We start from the raw sequence: 15,279 nt of genomic DNA, 5'->3' as shown, positions 1-15,279 counted from the left end.
TGACTATCATGTAGACGTTGTTCTCATGCTTGGAACCCTAGGCAATAATCTAGCAGACGCTAAGCGCAGATAGACTAAGCTCATTGATCGCTAACTATATCAAGGAGTTGGAGGCTTAGAATTATGGTTGTAATGAAGATTACACTCCTTGGTCGTGCAAAACTTCCTACTAGAAAGTACAAAACAAAACTAATAGCACGATTGAAAACCAGCATACTATTTAGCATAAAACTACATGTTTTGTAGTTTTCAAAATATTAAAAAAATGAAATGGTAAATTTTAAGGACCGTCTACTTGCAAGTGACTTCAATTGGTATAAATGTAAGTTAAACCCTTGAATTAGATCCAACCACTAAGATCGAGCTCTACAATATAATCTTAACTCGTTTTATCTTTTTAGTTTAGCTACGCACAAAACAGAGTCTGCCTAATGCTTTCACTCATTCTGTTTTGCTATTGCTATCTATAGGTGAGGACCACAACATTCTCCTTACTTCCATGGAAAACCTCCTCCACTAGAACTATTTTTATCAACTCTACCCATTCATCTCCACTTCTACCATCACCCCTGATTGCTCTTGGTGGCGCTACCTCGACTACCTTGACCCTAGCCTAACCACTCCGCCCTATCGGCCTTCAATGCCACCACCCATCCTTTACCATCATGACATGTAGCATCTCTACAGCCTCAGCAACCCTTATGATCAGCCCCCTCGATGATCACCCCTTTGTAAGAGTAGGTAATCCTGGCTATGTATCATCTTTCATTAACGAATTCTATTAGGGCCCGTTTGGCAGATCTGTGCTCCCTAATTCTCCAGCTGTGCTCCCTGATTCTCTGGTCAAGTGATTTTGAGGCTGAAAATAATTCTCTTTGATTCTTTAGCATAAACTCTTAAAATCACTATGGAGAATCACTTCACAGAATCAGGAGAAGCTACTTTTTTCAGCTTTCATCCTCTTAGTTCATTTCAGAGAATCACTTCATAGAATCAACAGAGAATCACTTAACTCTGAAAAAACTATTTGGCAGCCGAGGAGTGATCCTCTTCGAGAATATGCTCCATGGAGCGCTCCCAAACGCACCGTTAAAGTATATAGCCTTGGAAGTGACGTTCATGTTTGCTCGACCTAAATAGATAAACTTATATGTTGACCAGATCAGATACTTGAATATAATGTTTTCCACCTGTCGGTGTTTTGAACCACTGGCTAATAAATTTGTATCTGTGCGTCTGGCCCAGATGGTGTGCTCAGAGGACACAAGGATTTATACTGGTTCGGGTGGAATGTCCCTACGTCCAGTCTGCTGCTGCTCGTGTTACCAGCACTAGTTTGTAGTAGGGGTTACAAACGAGCGAGAGAGGGAGAAGGTTCTAAGTCTTTGGTGAAAAGATGGAACGAAGTTGAGTCTTGTTGAGCTCGTTCAGCTGTGCCCTTCATGGGGCATCCTGCTTTCCCTTTTATAGGTGAAGGGGAAGGCACATGTTACAGATAGAGAAAGAGATAGAAAAGGAGAAAAACGAGGGAGAAGAAGGCCTCTAGGGTCGCGGCGTCCTTCATCTCCTTTATGCAGGTCCCACCGGTCCTGTAGATGACGACGGGGACGTCTCCACGTCGCGGCCCTGTTTGCCACTGGCGTTATACGCAGGCATCGTCAGCCGGTCGCGGCGCTCCACTCCATTCCGGTAGGCGGCGTGGTCAACAGGTACTCCTGTCAGAAGCCGTACGGGGATTAGGCAGCACAACGCCGGCACGTCCGACACTGTTTGTGACATGAGCCTCCAAGTATGGTCCGTCGCGGCCACGGGTCACGTCGAGACGTGCCCGCTTCTCTTCTGGTGTTAGAAGTTTGACCCTGGGATCGTACTCTTAGACCCATAGTGGTTGGAGGCGGTATGGATCCCCGTCGAGCGAGACGGGGCCCACACCCGAGGGGTCGGGCGAGACCTTAAATACGTCTTGGACCATGCGAGCGAATTAACGTTCGTAGCCATTAACTTCCTTCGTCCGGGTATCCTAATATCGATACCCAACACCACCCATATGGAACATGAACACTTTACTGTTTTTGCATGTGAAAATAAAGGGCAGTATGTTTTTCACGGATGATAGATGGCATATTAAGGATTGTTAATCAAATAAAAAATGCATTGTTAATTAATTAACAAATGCTAGATATAGTGATTAGTACTCACTCTGTCTCAAAATAAGTGGCACAGTGGGATTCACGCTAGTCACATTTTATTAAGTTTGACTAGATTTATAAAAAATATTAGCAATATTTATATCTCTAAATAAATTTATTATGAAAAATATATTCAACGATTCATCTAATGATATTATTTATGCACCATAATAAATATTAATAAGTTCTTATATACTACTTGAAGGAGTATTTTGGTTAAAGTTAAAATCATTTCACTTCTCGAGAACGACACTATTTTGGGTATAGAACATTTCTCTCTCTTTTTCATTCCTTCACGTAGGATCGAGGCAATGCGTGGCTTGACGAGGACAGATTGAGGCTAAGGTACCATTCATGATTACTCCTTCCGTCTATTAAAAAAAAAAAATGTAATTCTCCTTTTTTATAAGTCAAACCGTTTAAATTTTAATTAAATTTATATAAAAAATACAAATATTTATGATATAAAGTAAGTATCATTAAATTAATTATAAAATATATTTTTATAATAAATCTATTTGGAGACATAAATACTAATAATATTTACTATAACCTTGGTCAAACTTTAGCTTCTTTGATCGATGCTTATGCTATAATTACATTCTTTTGCTGATGAAAGTATCATTTTAATACCAAATCTCTTCTCATGTTTCTAGGGTTTGCCGTTCATGATTACCATTCATGATTATCTTCCATGCTCCACTGGCAGACGGCAGTGACACACTGACACTGACACTGACACTGACACTGACACTGTGACACAGGGCTGTCAGCCGCGAGTCGCCGTCCGGCCGTCCTCGATCGACTACCAAACAGCCGGCCAGCGCCAGCGCCGCTCCATCATCCCGTTCCGTTGCCTCGTCCTGTCCAAGCGGACAGATCCAAAGCAAAACCCAGAAAAAAGTTTGAAAAAACCATTCGCACTCCCTCCTCCCTCCACCGCCACTACCCACCCACCCGTACCCCAATCCCCAATTCACCAGATCGAGCGCCGCGTGCCTAGGGTTTGCGCCCCCGCCGGCAGCGATGCCCGCGTCCTCCGTCTCGGGGGGCAGCGGCCCCGGAGGCGTCTCCCCGGACGCCATCATCGAGTGGCTGCAGGACGAGATGGGGTACCCCTCGGCCCCGCCCGCACCGGAGCAGCTCCGCAAGATCTGCCGGGGCAACATGATCCCCGTCTGGTCCTTCCTGCTCCGCCGCGTCCGCTCCGAGCGAACCGTCGCCACCGCGCGCCGCAACATCCTCGTCCACGGTGTCGCGGCCCGGCGCGCGCGGGAGGGCGGGGCGATGGGGGCAGGCGCCGGTGACGCCGCGGCCAGGGAGGCCGAGGCGAGGGAGCGGGACCTCGCCGCCGAGGAGGCCGAGCGGCTGCGTGGGGTCGTGAGGAGGCAGCGCAAGGAGCTCCGCGCGCGCATCGCGGAGGTCGCCAGGGAGGAGGCGGAGCGCAAGCGCGTCCTCGGCGAGCGCTCCAATGCCAGGTACCTAAAATTATAGCGGAATTATGGGGTACGTCTAGGCGTTACATAGTTGCTACGTTCCTGTATTCAGTTTTGCGGCTTGCAAAATTTTCTCAGAAATGGCACAATAGATGTAGGCGCTCCTGACTGTAACTATTCCTCTAATAGAAATGGTGATGCTCAATGTACTGATATATGATTGCTTGGAAGCTGATATCATTGTTAATCCTAATATACTTTGCTGCGAACAAAAGGGTTTTCAGAGATATGAAATCCAGAAGACTGGCACATAGTAAAACGCCATCTGTACGATCTACTCAGTTTCACCAGTCTAGATGTCACTAGATGTCCCTCCGTTAAAAAAAAACACAATCTTTATATTCCTATCAATTATCTACATCTGGAATCAGTGTTTGTGCATATACCAACATCTGATGACAATCCCTTGGGTTTATAAGTGTAAGTGCCAATACATTCATATTTCTTTATGTTTGTTGCATTAATAAACCAAGAAATTCGTGGTAGTAAGTCTGCTGACATATGAAAAGTCATACCAAACTCTTAGCATGTGAAAAGGCTGTTGAATTCACAAATTCTGGCACACAGAGGCAGTCGGCGTCAATGTTTGTGGTATAGTTGTTTTATGGTCAGCATTACATGATGTGTTTGAAAACAATAACTGATACTGCATTTGTGTTTCTTCTTCCATGCTTTGCAATTTCGTTTATTTATTTATATAAACTGTGGCAAGTGGTGATGGTGTGCTTGTAGCTGATCTAGAATAATTGACAAGAGTTTTTTTAAATAAAAAATAGGCACAAGCAAGTTATGCTCGAAGCATATGAACAGCAATGCGACGAAGCTTGCAAAATATTTGCTGAATACCAGCGTCGGCTACATCAGTTCGTTAACCAAGCAAGGGACGTGCGAAGATCAAGTATAGGCGTGGCTGGAGCTACTGGTGCTGTTGAGGATATGCAATTGCAGAGTGATAGAGAGGATCTTTACTCATCAACTATCAAAAGCAATAGGTTGCCAGAGGATCTTTTAGAAACTGCAGGTGAAAGGAGCATCCGGAAGGCATGTGAAACTCTTGCTGCGGATATGATTGAAACAATTCGAAGTTCATTCCCGGCATTTGAAGGGAGTGGCATTAATTCAAGTTGCCAATTAGATGCAGCAAAGCTGGGTATTGACTTGGATGGTGAAATACCAACAGATGTTAAAGCTGTCGCATTGGATTCCCTAAAGAATCCGTTCCTGCTTCTGCAGTCAATCATTACCTACACATTGCGCATGAAAACACTTATACATAGAGAAACAGACAAGATTGACATACGCACTGATGCAGAGTTACTGAGGTATTACATGCCTTGTCTTCAATTTTTCTTATTACCGTATCTCAGGAATAGACATTAAAAAGAGTTCTGTGTTTTTTTTTTTTTTTTTGTCACACATAGTGCTGATTGTGCAGAAGAATTCTTCTTGAGGGTCTAGTTATGTGCTCATGAGTGAGAGTATAGATCGTATTATATACATGAATTGGTTGAGCTTTAGTTGGGAAATTAATATACTGTATACGCATTTGAATGTATATGTCACTTTGTTGGAAGTGGATATGATATTAAAATTAACATGAAGCTTGTAATTGAAAAGGTCTGTAATGTGTGTTGATTTTCGTCAATTGATGTGTTCTGAATTGAGTTGCTACATATACTAGCTGAGCTGCTTATAATTTTCGGGTTAGATGTTGACCAGATATACATTGTTTTCCTAGGTATAAATATGAAAATGAGCAGGTTATTGATGCTGCTTCAACTGATGCAAGCTCACCCTTACCGTATCAGGTGTATGGAAATGGGAAGACTGGATCTCAATTGTCAACTCGAGGAACATATGATCAGCTACTAGAAAGACAGGTAGTTACTTATGAAGTGTTCTTTTTCTTCTGGTGCGCATGAGGTGTTTTGATGTTGTATTAGCACAAGGGTTATTGTTCTCTTCTGAGTTCACACTTCTTTCTATGAATGAAACCAGCACCTCTACATTTCTGTATTATTTTACGTCATGTATTTGATTTCCAAAATCAGAAATTTCAAGTTATCTCTTAGTACTAATGTTATTTTGGCCTGCTTTATTTTAATTTTATCTAAATATTCAACATTGCTGATATTGAATTCACTTTTTTGAAAACAAAATTATTCAAATATTAGTAGTCGTAGTATTAAAATACTGAATTCCTGGAAGGAGAAAACAACCTGCAGTGTATCATGGTAGCTCTTACACGAAAAAAAAAAATCGTGATTTCATCTAGCTCTTCTTTGTCCACTTGGTGCACTAACATATTGCATTGTGCCTTCTGCACAGAACCTCAAATAAAGCACATGATGCTGAAGATAACTTATTAATCACATTTTGCCTTTCAGAAAGAACATGTACAGCAATTCTTGGCAACAGAAGATGCTTTGAACAAAGCTGCAGAAGCTAAAGCACTAAGTCAGAAGCTATCGCAACGCCTGTATGGCACCATTGACATGGCAGGAAGTAAGAAGCTGCCTACTGGGAACACCACACAAAATGTGACCAACAGTAGGCATTTAGAGGTACTTTTTTGAAAGCTGTACCTATAATGAAACCAATTTGTGTGCTCCTTGATAGACTAAATGGTATTCATAATACATATAGTAAGATAGGAACAAGAATAACATGTGCACATGTCTGAGATATATAATTTGCTGTTCCAGTTTTGCTGTCTAGAGGTTTGTGTTTCCAGGTTACATTAATACCTATTTACTTGTTGTGAGCAGTGTAAAAATCCAAGTTCATTTTAAAGTTTAAACACCTTGCTTAGGACCTAACAATATGTACCTGAATGCATGCATCAATGCAATTACATATAAGTGACTCATGTGGGGGTGGCAAAACTGCTGTTTGTAGCTTTATGTGCTTGCTGCTTCTTAACTCCTTAATTCTGCATTTTTCTTATTCAATTTAGCATATAACAAAAAAAAACTTTGGATAATCAATACCTTTTCCTGGTAACATATTCTACCTCATTTTAGCTGGACGTTTGGGCCAAGGAAAGAGAAGTTGCGGGACTAAAGGCGAGCTTGAGTACGCTTACATCTGAGGTACAACGTTTGTATAAGTTATGTGCTGAGTGGAAGGAAGCAGAAGATTCATTGAAGAAGAAATGGAAGAAAATCGAAGAATTCGACGCCCGTCGATCAGAGCTGGAGTGCATTTACAGTGCTCTTCAGCGGGCTAATATGGTTAGCTAGCTTGCAATATTGTGACTCTCTCTTTCAACTCTAGGATTTGTCTGGTACGGGAATGAGCTTAGTGATGGATGTCAATAGCTGTGAGTATAGTGTTGTAGTGAGCTTTGATCTTATATTATATTTTGTTTATTCCTGCTCAGAGTTGGGTATTTGATTTGTCATTTGTGATATTAGTGGTTTGCAGCTTGTAGTGTGCATAAATATGTTAATGGTGGTGGGGACTCATGGGGCTTGGTCTCACTGTCAGTATTTTGATATAAAATACAATTAGGTCAATTGCTTTGTTGACATCGAATCTTGATGATATAGGATGCATCGGCATTTTGGGAGCAACAACCATTATCAGCTAGAGGATATGCATCAAGTACAATTATCCCTGCATGCCATGCTGTGGTAGACATGTCTACGAGCTCAAGGGACCTCATAGAGCGAGAGTTAGCTGCATTTAGCCAGAGCTTGGATAATAGCTTGTGCAGGTTGCCAGCAACCCCTCAGGTTAGTACTGTTATATGTTTAAATTGATTACTTCCAAAATAATATCTGTCTGCTATGTAACTATATCAGTACTCGTTTATATCCGCTTTACCCGAATGAACTGGATAAGCATGAACCACTAAAAATATGCTAGACAGTTTTCTCCATATATTGCCTGTGATGTTGATGTTGTCATTGCTGAAACATGTCCAGCATTCTCATCTTTTCAAGATTCCAGTTCTTATTAGATTGGCTACTACTGGTGCATTTTAACAAGCCACTATTTAGGCCAATAAAGACAATTTTCCATCTCTACCTCTGTCCATCTCCCTTATCATCAGCTTGTCACAGTTGAACTTCAGTCACTATTCTGCTGACATTACCCTACTGTAGGCCCTTTTGGAGGCCGTGGGTTCTAACGGCGTGACAGGACCAGAAGCACTTGCAGCTGCAGAGAAACATGCAGCTTTGTTGACTGCAAGAGCTGGTGCCAGAGATCCATCTGCTGTGCCATCTATATGCCGCATCTCTGCTGCTCTTCAGTATAACTTTGGTATGTTCAGTGGTACTGGCATTGTTATGTGTTTTGGTTCAGGAATGCGTATTATCTTTTATGTCGTGTCATCATTGATTACTGGATGCCGTAATTTAAAAAGCATATTAAAGATGAAATCTTATGTAACCGTCGTTGTATTATCATGATGATGCATACTAGAATTCACAATTGTAACAATCCTTGTGTTCCTATTGTTCACATCAACTAAAGGAGAAGTATTTTGATATTATCTTGGCGTGCAAGCGGTAGAGTCTTACCGCCTGTGACCGGAAGGTCCCGGGTTCGAGTCGCGGTCTCCTCGCATTGCACAGGCGAGGGTAAGGCTTGCCACTGACACCCTTCCCCAGACCCCGCACAGAGCGGGAGCTCTCTGCACTGGGTACGCCTTGGCTGCCATTCTACCTATAACTAACTAGTTTGCAACATGCATCAGTATCAACTTCTTACAGCACATGTTACTTGATTTGTCGACTGTTTTGGCATCCCCCTTCTTGAATTGTAGTGTATACTCACATGCTTCTCATGTCCTGATTGATAGTTTCACCAGGTACAGAAGGCACAGATTCCGGCTTGGCTTCAGTATTAAATTCACTGGAGTTCTGCCTAAAACCATGTGGGTCTGAAGCTAGCATATTAGAGGATTTATCGAAATCTATCAACTTGGTGCACACACGGAGAAATCTTGTTGAGAATGACCGTGTTTTGCTGAACCGTGCACGTCGTGCTCAACAAGAATATGAAAGGTACATTCCATATTATTTACCTTTTTAGTTCCTTTGCAGTAGCTATTTACTGAATCCAGCCAGAAACTGATTCAACGCAAAGGAGATATTGTCTGCTTCATTTTTTACTCGTTATTTCAGTTGGAATATTTGTTCTATCTGCTCAAATGGATGTGTTTTCAGAACACGTACTGATATGGCATGTCTTTGTGTAGAGTGGCCAACTATTGTCTTAAATTAGCCGGTGAACAAGAAAAGGTGGTGAGTGAAAGATGGCTTCCGGAGCTGAGAAATGCAGTTCAAGAAGCTCAAAGGTGTTTTGACGATTGCCAGCGTGTTAGGGGCCTGGTAAGCGAATAGTAGCATTGATTTAAATTTTTGTGGCTATGCCTTTGTTTGTTCACCCGATCATGGTGTCAAACAGTATGTTACTTAGCAACTGCCCCATTGGTCAGATCTGTTGCAGTGTTACTATGATAAACCTGTTTGCCCTGTGACCAATGAACTCATGCTTCTATGTTGTTGCAACTTCCAGGTTGATGAGTGGTACGAGCAGCCAGCAGCCACAATTGTGGATTGGGTAACGATAGATGGGCAGAGCGTTGGTGCCTGGATCAACCTCGTGAAGCAACTCCACATGGAGATCTCCAGACGGACGCTGGCCATGTCATCGGTAGGAGACGACTGAAGCAACCAGCTGTGACCCCTGTGGCTTTGGAACTAGTTCGGAGGCTCTATGATGGGTTCGGTTTGGCGAAGATATCTTCTATCTACTCGATAGCCTTTTCCCATTGTAGTTTATATTATACGCCTCTCTCTCTGGTTTGGTTTGTAATTAGTTTCTAACATGTGCCTGGTTTTTTCATTTGGCGCAGACGATCGGTGTTGGTGTTGTGGCTTTGCTGATTTGGGTGCAGCTGTGGCTTTGCTGTTTGGGCTGCACCTGCCGTCTTGCTGTTAGTTGTACAGGGTCGCGCCTCACATGTGAGTGTTCAATCAGTCCGTGAATTGTTTCAGTTATAACGTCCATTTAACTTTCTAAATTAGCCAAAGGAACGTGCCCAAACAAAACGTGCTCTTCGATCACACTGCTTTCACAATTACTCTTCCAGAAAGAGTGAACGGTCGGTTCTTAAACTTAGTTTACTAAATGTTTATACATTGAATGCACCGTGAATGTGTTTAAGTAGGCTTCATTCAGTAGAGTCATGTTGACCATCCAATAGCTGAAATAGCACAAATGCAATGGTTGCAAACGGCGCGGCGGCGGTCAGCCCGCCCCGCGTCCGCAGCAGCCGCGAGGGACTTTGCGGGTAGACGCAGCGGCCCGCGTAGCGCCGCGTACGTCCTCGCCTACGACCGCCCGGGCTTCCGCCGCATCCTCTCGCCCTCACCACCGCCAAGGTCCTGGGCGCGCTCGCCGTCTCCGCCACCGTCGTCTCCCTCCCGATCCTGTTACCGCGCCTGCTGCGCGTCAAGGTCCTACACTCTGCATCCCCGCCCTTGCAAGCTTCCTGTCCAGCTGCCCGCCTCCGTGGCGTGGCCCTGCGGCCACAGCCAAGCCCGGCGCCTAGGCCACGTGCGACGTCCAGGCCTCCAGCACCAGGCGCCAGGTTGAGCCGGCCAGGTCGCCCCGCCCCCTTCTCCTTCCTCCTGTTATTTTTCCATACTATACACTTGTGCTTGCTGCACATCTCACATCTCACCGTGACAGTGTGACATGTCGGCTTATCCCATATTCGGCTTGTTCGGCTTCTTTTTTTTCAGCCGAAACAGTATTTTTCTCTCACAACAATTCAGCAGAAACAGTGTTTTTCAGCCAACGAATCAAGAAAACTGGTATTGCTACCAGTATCCAGCAGAATTCATATAGGTTGGTTTTTTATCCTTCCTTTTATAAGTGCCCTTAGACTTTATATTATCTTCTTCTTTGCCGAAACCGAGCTATTAATTGGCACCTTGGGCACCAAGCACCTATAGGCCATGGCTTCGGGGCAGCTCCCTCGGGATAAGGGATAGTGATAGGTCTAAAGCTCGTCATATCGACTAAAAGGGTGAAACTAACATCCAGATCTGGTTCTACTTTTTATTTTGAATATTCAGTGATGTACTATTGTGTTTAGCACTATGAATCGATATCATCATCTAACTTCTTTGTTATATCTCTTAGTACTAAGACCAAACACACATACGCCACACATTCAATGATACAGTGCATATACTGCTACATGCATACACACATACGGCCTGTTCGCTGGTTGGTTTCTAGGCTGATAAGCCCAACTGGTGCTGGTTCGCTGTGAGAGAAAAACACTGTTGGTAGTTTACCGACCAGTTATTATGGAAATATACAAACCATGCATTACTTCATAAAATGCAATGCAGGTATAGATATAACATGCATATTTATGTAAATTCATGTCTTTGCCTCCACCCTCCATGTTCACTTCTTCAGTACTTCCATATGGCATCCATCTCTATGGTGGGGGTCGTAGACTCTGGGCTGGTGACGGACATCATCGACCAAATCTCAGCGGCATTAGCCTGCTCGTCCTTCTGCGACGCCATCGAGGATGGCCTAGGTACAACAACATCAAAGCCGTCGGTGCCAGCTGTTCCCATGTCCATCTGGCCAGCTGCTCCCATGCTCATATGGCCAGCTGCTGCCCCCATGCCCAATGGGTGGTAGAAGTTCATCTGCGACGGCATGGCTATCGGATTGCCGAACAAGGCGTCGTTGATCTGGAGCCCGCTGGTGCCACCGATACCTGCCATAGACGGCATCACGGGTGGCATCCTCGCGCTGGTGTTGGAAAAGTAGGGGGCCACTGGGTCCATCGCGAAGTCTGGCAGGATGGGAGATTCCATCGGCATGGGCATGGGTAGCGGCGGCTGTAGCGGCATGGGGATGGGGATGGCCGGGATGTTGTTCTGATTTTGACCAATCCCAGTGCCAGCCATGACCACCTTGTACGCTGGAGTAATCGTCTTCTTGATCCTAGTGGTCTTGTCGAACACACGACAGACCACCCACTCATCCTACGCAAATTTCATTTATAAACCGGGAGCGAAATCAGATTAGGATAAGCAAATAAAGCAAGTACCATATGGATGCATCCATCATGTCGATGCTGTTACCACTACCACACACCTTGGAAGCTGAAGCTGAAGCTTTCATGGCCGCGGCGTTCGCGGCTGAGCTGGATGCAGATGCTGGGTCGGGGAGCCTACCGCTGCCTTCGAGCCTGTTCTCGTGCATCACCTAGTTCGTTTTGTCGCCTCTTGTAGAAGACGAGTGTCTTCTTCGTGCCGACGAGCAACACCACCCCTTGTGTGGTATTGTAGACCTCCTTGTCCTTGCCGGTTGCTTTCCAGTAACCGCCCTTTGTGGCCCGGTTCGCCCTTAGCCCTGTCGAGTACCACTCTTTCTCGCCTATTTTTGCCTCTCCTGCAGCATGTGAACCAATCAAGCGCCATATATTAGTCCACATATCGATCACTAGCATAGCAGCATGCACCCACTATTTGGATCAAACAAGACAAGGGTGTATATGTATGTACAGATCAAGGCTTCTTGTTACATACGTGGGAGGTCCCACGGCTCTGTCTTGTTTAGGTCGATCTCTGCGATGACGGTGCTGGTGCAGTCCCTATTGCGCACCTTGTTCGTGAGGTAGATGCTGACAATCTCATTGTCACTCGGGTGGAAGCGGGACCCTGGAGGCAGGCTGAGGCCTCCGCCAGCGCCAGCAGCGTTCATCTCCTGCTGCTCCGGCTGTTGTTGCTCTGCCATGGTTCTCTTGCTCCTTAGGATCATCAGATCCAGGAAGCACCAACAAACAACCGTATCAAGCAACACAAAATAAGCTGAGAAAATAGTCAAATACTGAAAAAATGAAGCATACATACATGCACAAACTCGATCTTCTTGACCTGCCGGTTAGTCTCTCGCTCACCAAGATGAATGCAGGACAAGTTTTTGTATTGCAGTGAGTCTGGCATAGCAGCACGGCGGCTTAAATAGGCAGGAGGTGTGTTCGCGCACGCCACTTTTCCGCTGAAGCATCCTGTCCCGGCCCGGGCTCCCCTCTTTTCAGGTGGTGTCTGGGTATTGTTGGACCCTTGTTCTTTCCAACTGGGCCGCGCTTGTCCTCGTGCACCCAGGCTTGGCTGCTACTGGCGACAGGTGCCTGGGTTCTAGAATGTCTCTGCCTGCGTACGGCGTGCAGCCTGCTATGACCCGCCTCTGGCCCTGGCCTACGATTCCTGTGGATGTATGCGTCCGCGCCACTCATGCATGTAGGCATGATCTGTCCATCGTCTCGTCTGTATGCAGAAGAGGGATGCGCGCGTTAGCGACTGAGGGCTGCTGCGGCTATATGGTGCAAGGCCTTCGTGAGCGTAGGCATCCATCTGGGTCGTCGTGTTCTTCACTACTCTATTAGTTTTAGGTGCATGCAGAAATGCATGCGCGCGTGGCGTTGTGCCAATGCGGTATGCTATCTGTGGCTATGTATGTATGTAGACACCCTGATGTATCTATCTGCTGGACGATATGATCTGTATAGCATATTAGCATGTGCTCATTATCACACAAAAACCATGCATAGATTGGCGCCCAACTGATAAGTGTGAGTCCAAGCGCGCCAGCCCGGAAACCATGGCCAGTTAGCCTGTTACTGAGCCAGCCAAGGGATATATAGGCGGCGACGATCGCTTGATTTATGCATGCATTCAGGATATTTTTCTTTTCAATTCCTTACTTTCAAAGGAATTAATTTAGTAAAGCCACGTTCTGATCCATATCGATTCATCACACATTGCGCATGGATACAGATGACTAGAGTTCATGCTTACGTGCCATCCAGGCTGGCTGAAGATGGCATGACATGCTAGCTTTCCCTAGAAAAGTGGTGGCAACGTGCGCTTGTCCATGGGTGCCATGGCCCATGTCATCCTGGAGAGGCTTTCGGTGTGGTATATATATATATACGTGATTGTACATGCTTATCAATTTGCTTAGCTTGAATGGGGCTAATCCTCTACACTCATCTTATATGGGTGTGCCCCAACCGGTAGGAATCGACCGAAGTATCTATCATCACCAGTGTACCACACAAGCTACCATAGCCGCACTTTAGATATGGCATCAGGAATATACCTGACATCACTCTTTTTCCTATTCCGGCATTCATTTCATCAGCAGGGTGTAATCTCGTGTTAGTATAAAAACTATATATAGAAGTAACATATATTTGTTAGCATAGGATAGATGTGTTAATCATATGTCTCTAATAAACCCAGCAAGGAGACCCAATTCGGCATGGATGAACCCGGATCGGCTAGTGCCAGAGAAGGATATGATGTGGGGGTAGGGTTGGGGGGAGGCGGCTTGGTATATCAGGTCTCACGGCCAGTTGGATCTCCTGCCTATGCTTTCTTGATTAATAGAGATGTGTTGTAACAGGTGGATAATAATGTGGTTACCGATGTAGAAGCTTTTTTACCGACATTGAAGCTCGGTTTTGTAGGTAGTAGTGAGATCTGTTTGATGTGCTGAACTTTTCTTAGTTGTCGTCGTATTCTATTTTGTTGCCACAACTTGCGGCTTGGCTTCTTGTGAAGCAAAGAACACATGCCATGAGCAAAGTTATTAGGACCGGACCGGACTTCGAACCGGTGAGGCCATCGGTTCACTGGTCCAACCGTTAAGAACCGGTTGAACTGTCGGTTCAATTGTTTTGGACCGGATGAATTGAACCGGTTACAAATAATTCAAACCGGTGCCATATAATGCTATATAAGAGGTAATTAGCAACATATAGTTGATCACATAAATATATAAATAAGAGGATAAAAGCATAATTGCATAACCAACTTCCAACTAATCTACCCATAAGTACACAACATACTCTAAAGTCTAAAATCAGCACGTGTTTGTTGACGATCCTTAATTCAAATAATCTGATCGTCAAAAGATAATAAAATGAATAATGCATTTATAGCAAGATAGGTCTTAATTTAACAAGTTTCGCAAGTATTGATTCTAGAGTTGTTTTACAGGATATGTCAAAAATGTGCATGAAAAAAATAATATATGGAGCACTTACAAATTGATGCATAAATGACTAGAATAATAATTAAATATTCACCATTGTAAAATATCTTGAATACTAAAATGGAGTGTATCGTTGCAAAGTGCTCGTTGAGATAATTAAAATAAATATATGATTTGTTCCATTTAGAGTTAATCTGAGAAAATTATGAATTTTTTAAATTTAAAGGTGACGTCGTCCTACACCAACAATGCCAAAAGTCAACAGAGCTAAGCCAGGCGCAACACCACCACGCGTCCACGCATCCAATTCAAATTCCAACGTGAGCAGCAGCCTAGTGGACCCACAACTAGTAGGTGGACCGCGCACAGCCACACACGCACTCCACATCTGCATTAGGACCATGTTGCAGCCTGGCGCACGCTAGCAGAACTAGACCGGGACGGTTCACAAGGAACCACCCGGTTCACTGGTTCTGTAGAAAACCGGTTGGTTCAACCGGTTTTTACCGGTTCAATTACGTGGACGGTCTGTAAAACGAACC

General features: G+C 44.5%; 1 protein-coding gene and 1 pseudogene across 5 annotated transcripts; one reads left to right on the top strand and one right to left on the bottom strand.

Moving 5' to 3' along the window:
- The first annotated feature begins 3,125 nt into the window (after positions 1 to 3,125).
- Positions 3,126 to 14,202, top strand: LOC136541920 (AUGMIN subunit 5-like). Of its 5 annotated transcripts, XR_010780538.1 has the most exons (12): positions 3,127 to 3,667; positions 4,462 to 5,007; positions 5,424 to 5,565; positions 6,073 to 6,249; positions 6,709 to 6,918; positions 7,237 to 7,422; positions 7,795 to 7,954; positions 8,496 to 8,700; positions 8,895 to 9,027; positions 9,215 to 9,422; positions 9,555 to 9,663; positions 13,984 to 14,202. XR_010780538.1 is itself a non-coding variant. In XM_066534102.1 (10 exons), the coding sequence occupies exons 1-10, from the start codon at positions 3,216 to 3,218 to the stop codon at positions 9,365 to 9,367; spliced, it is 2,355 nt and encodes a 784-aa protein (XP_066390199.1). In that variant the 5' UTR covers positions 3,126 to 3,215; the 3' UTR covers positions 9,368 to 9,863. The 5 variants fall into 5 exon arrangements, 2 of the variants coding, with proteins under 2 accessions (XP_066390199.1, XP_066390198.1); XR_010780536.1 differs by having other exon boundaries at positions 9,215 to 9,663; XR_010780537.1 differs by lacking the exon at positions 13,984 to 14,202 and having other exon boundaries at positions 9,555 to 9,863.
- LOC136541921 (NAC domain-containing protein 20-like) lies at positions 10,003 to 13,407 on the bottom strand (annotated as a pseudogene).
- Positions 14,203 to 15,279: the final 1,077 nt, after the last annotated feature.

This window comes from Miscanthus floridulus, chromosome 3 (assembly GCF_019320115.1).
Source record: "Miscanthus floridulus cultivar M001 chromosome 3, ASM1932011v1, whole genome shotgun sequence".
Classification (NCBI taxonomy): domain Eukaryota; kingdom Viridiplantae; phylum Streptophyta; class Magnoliopsida; order Poales; family Poaceae; genus Miscanthus; species Miscanthus floridulus.
Note: the sequence above shows the minus strand (reverse complement) of the source record. Positions and strands in the feature narration are given on the sequence as shown.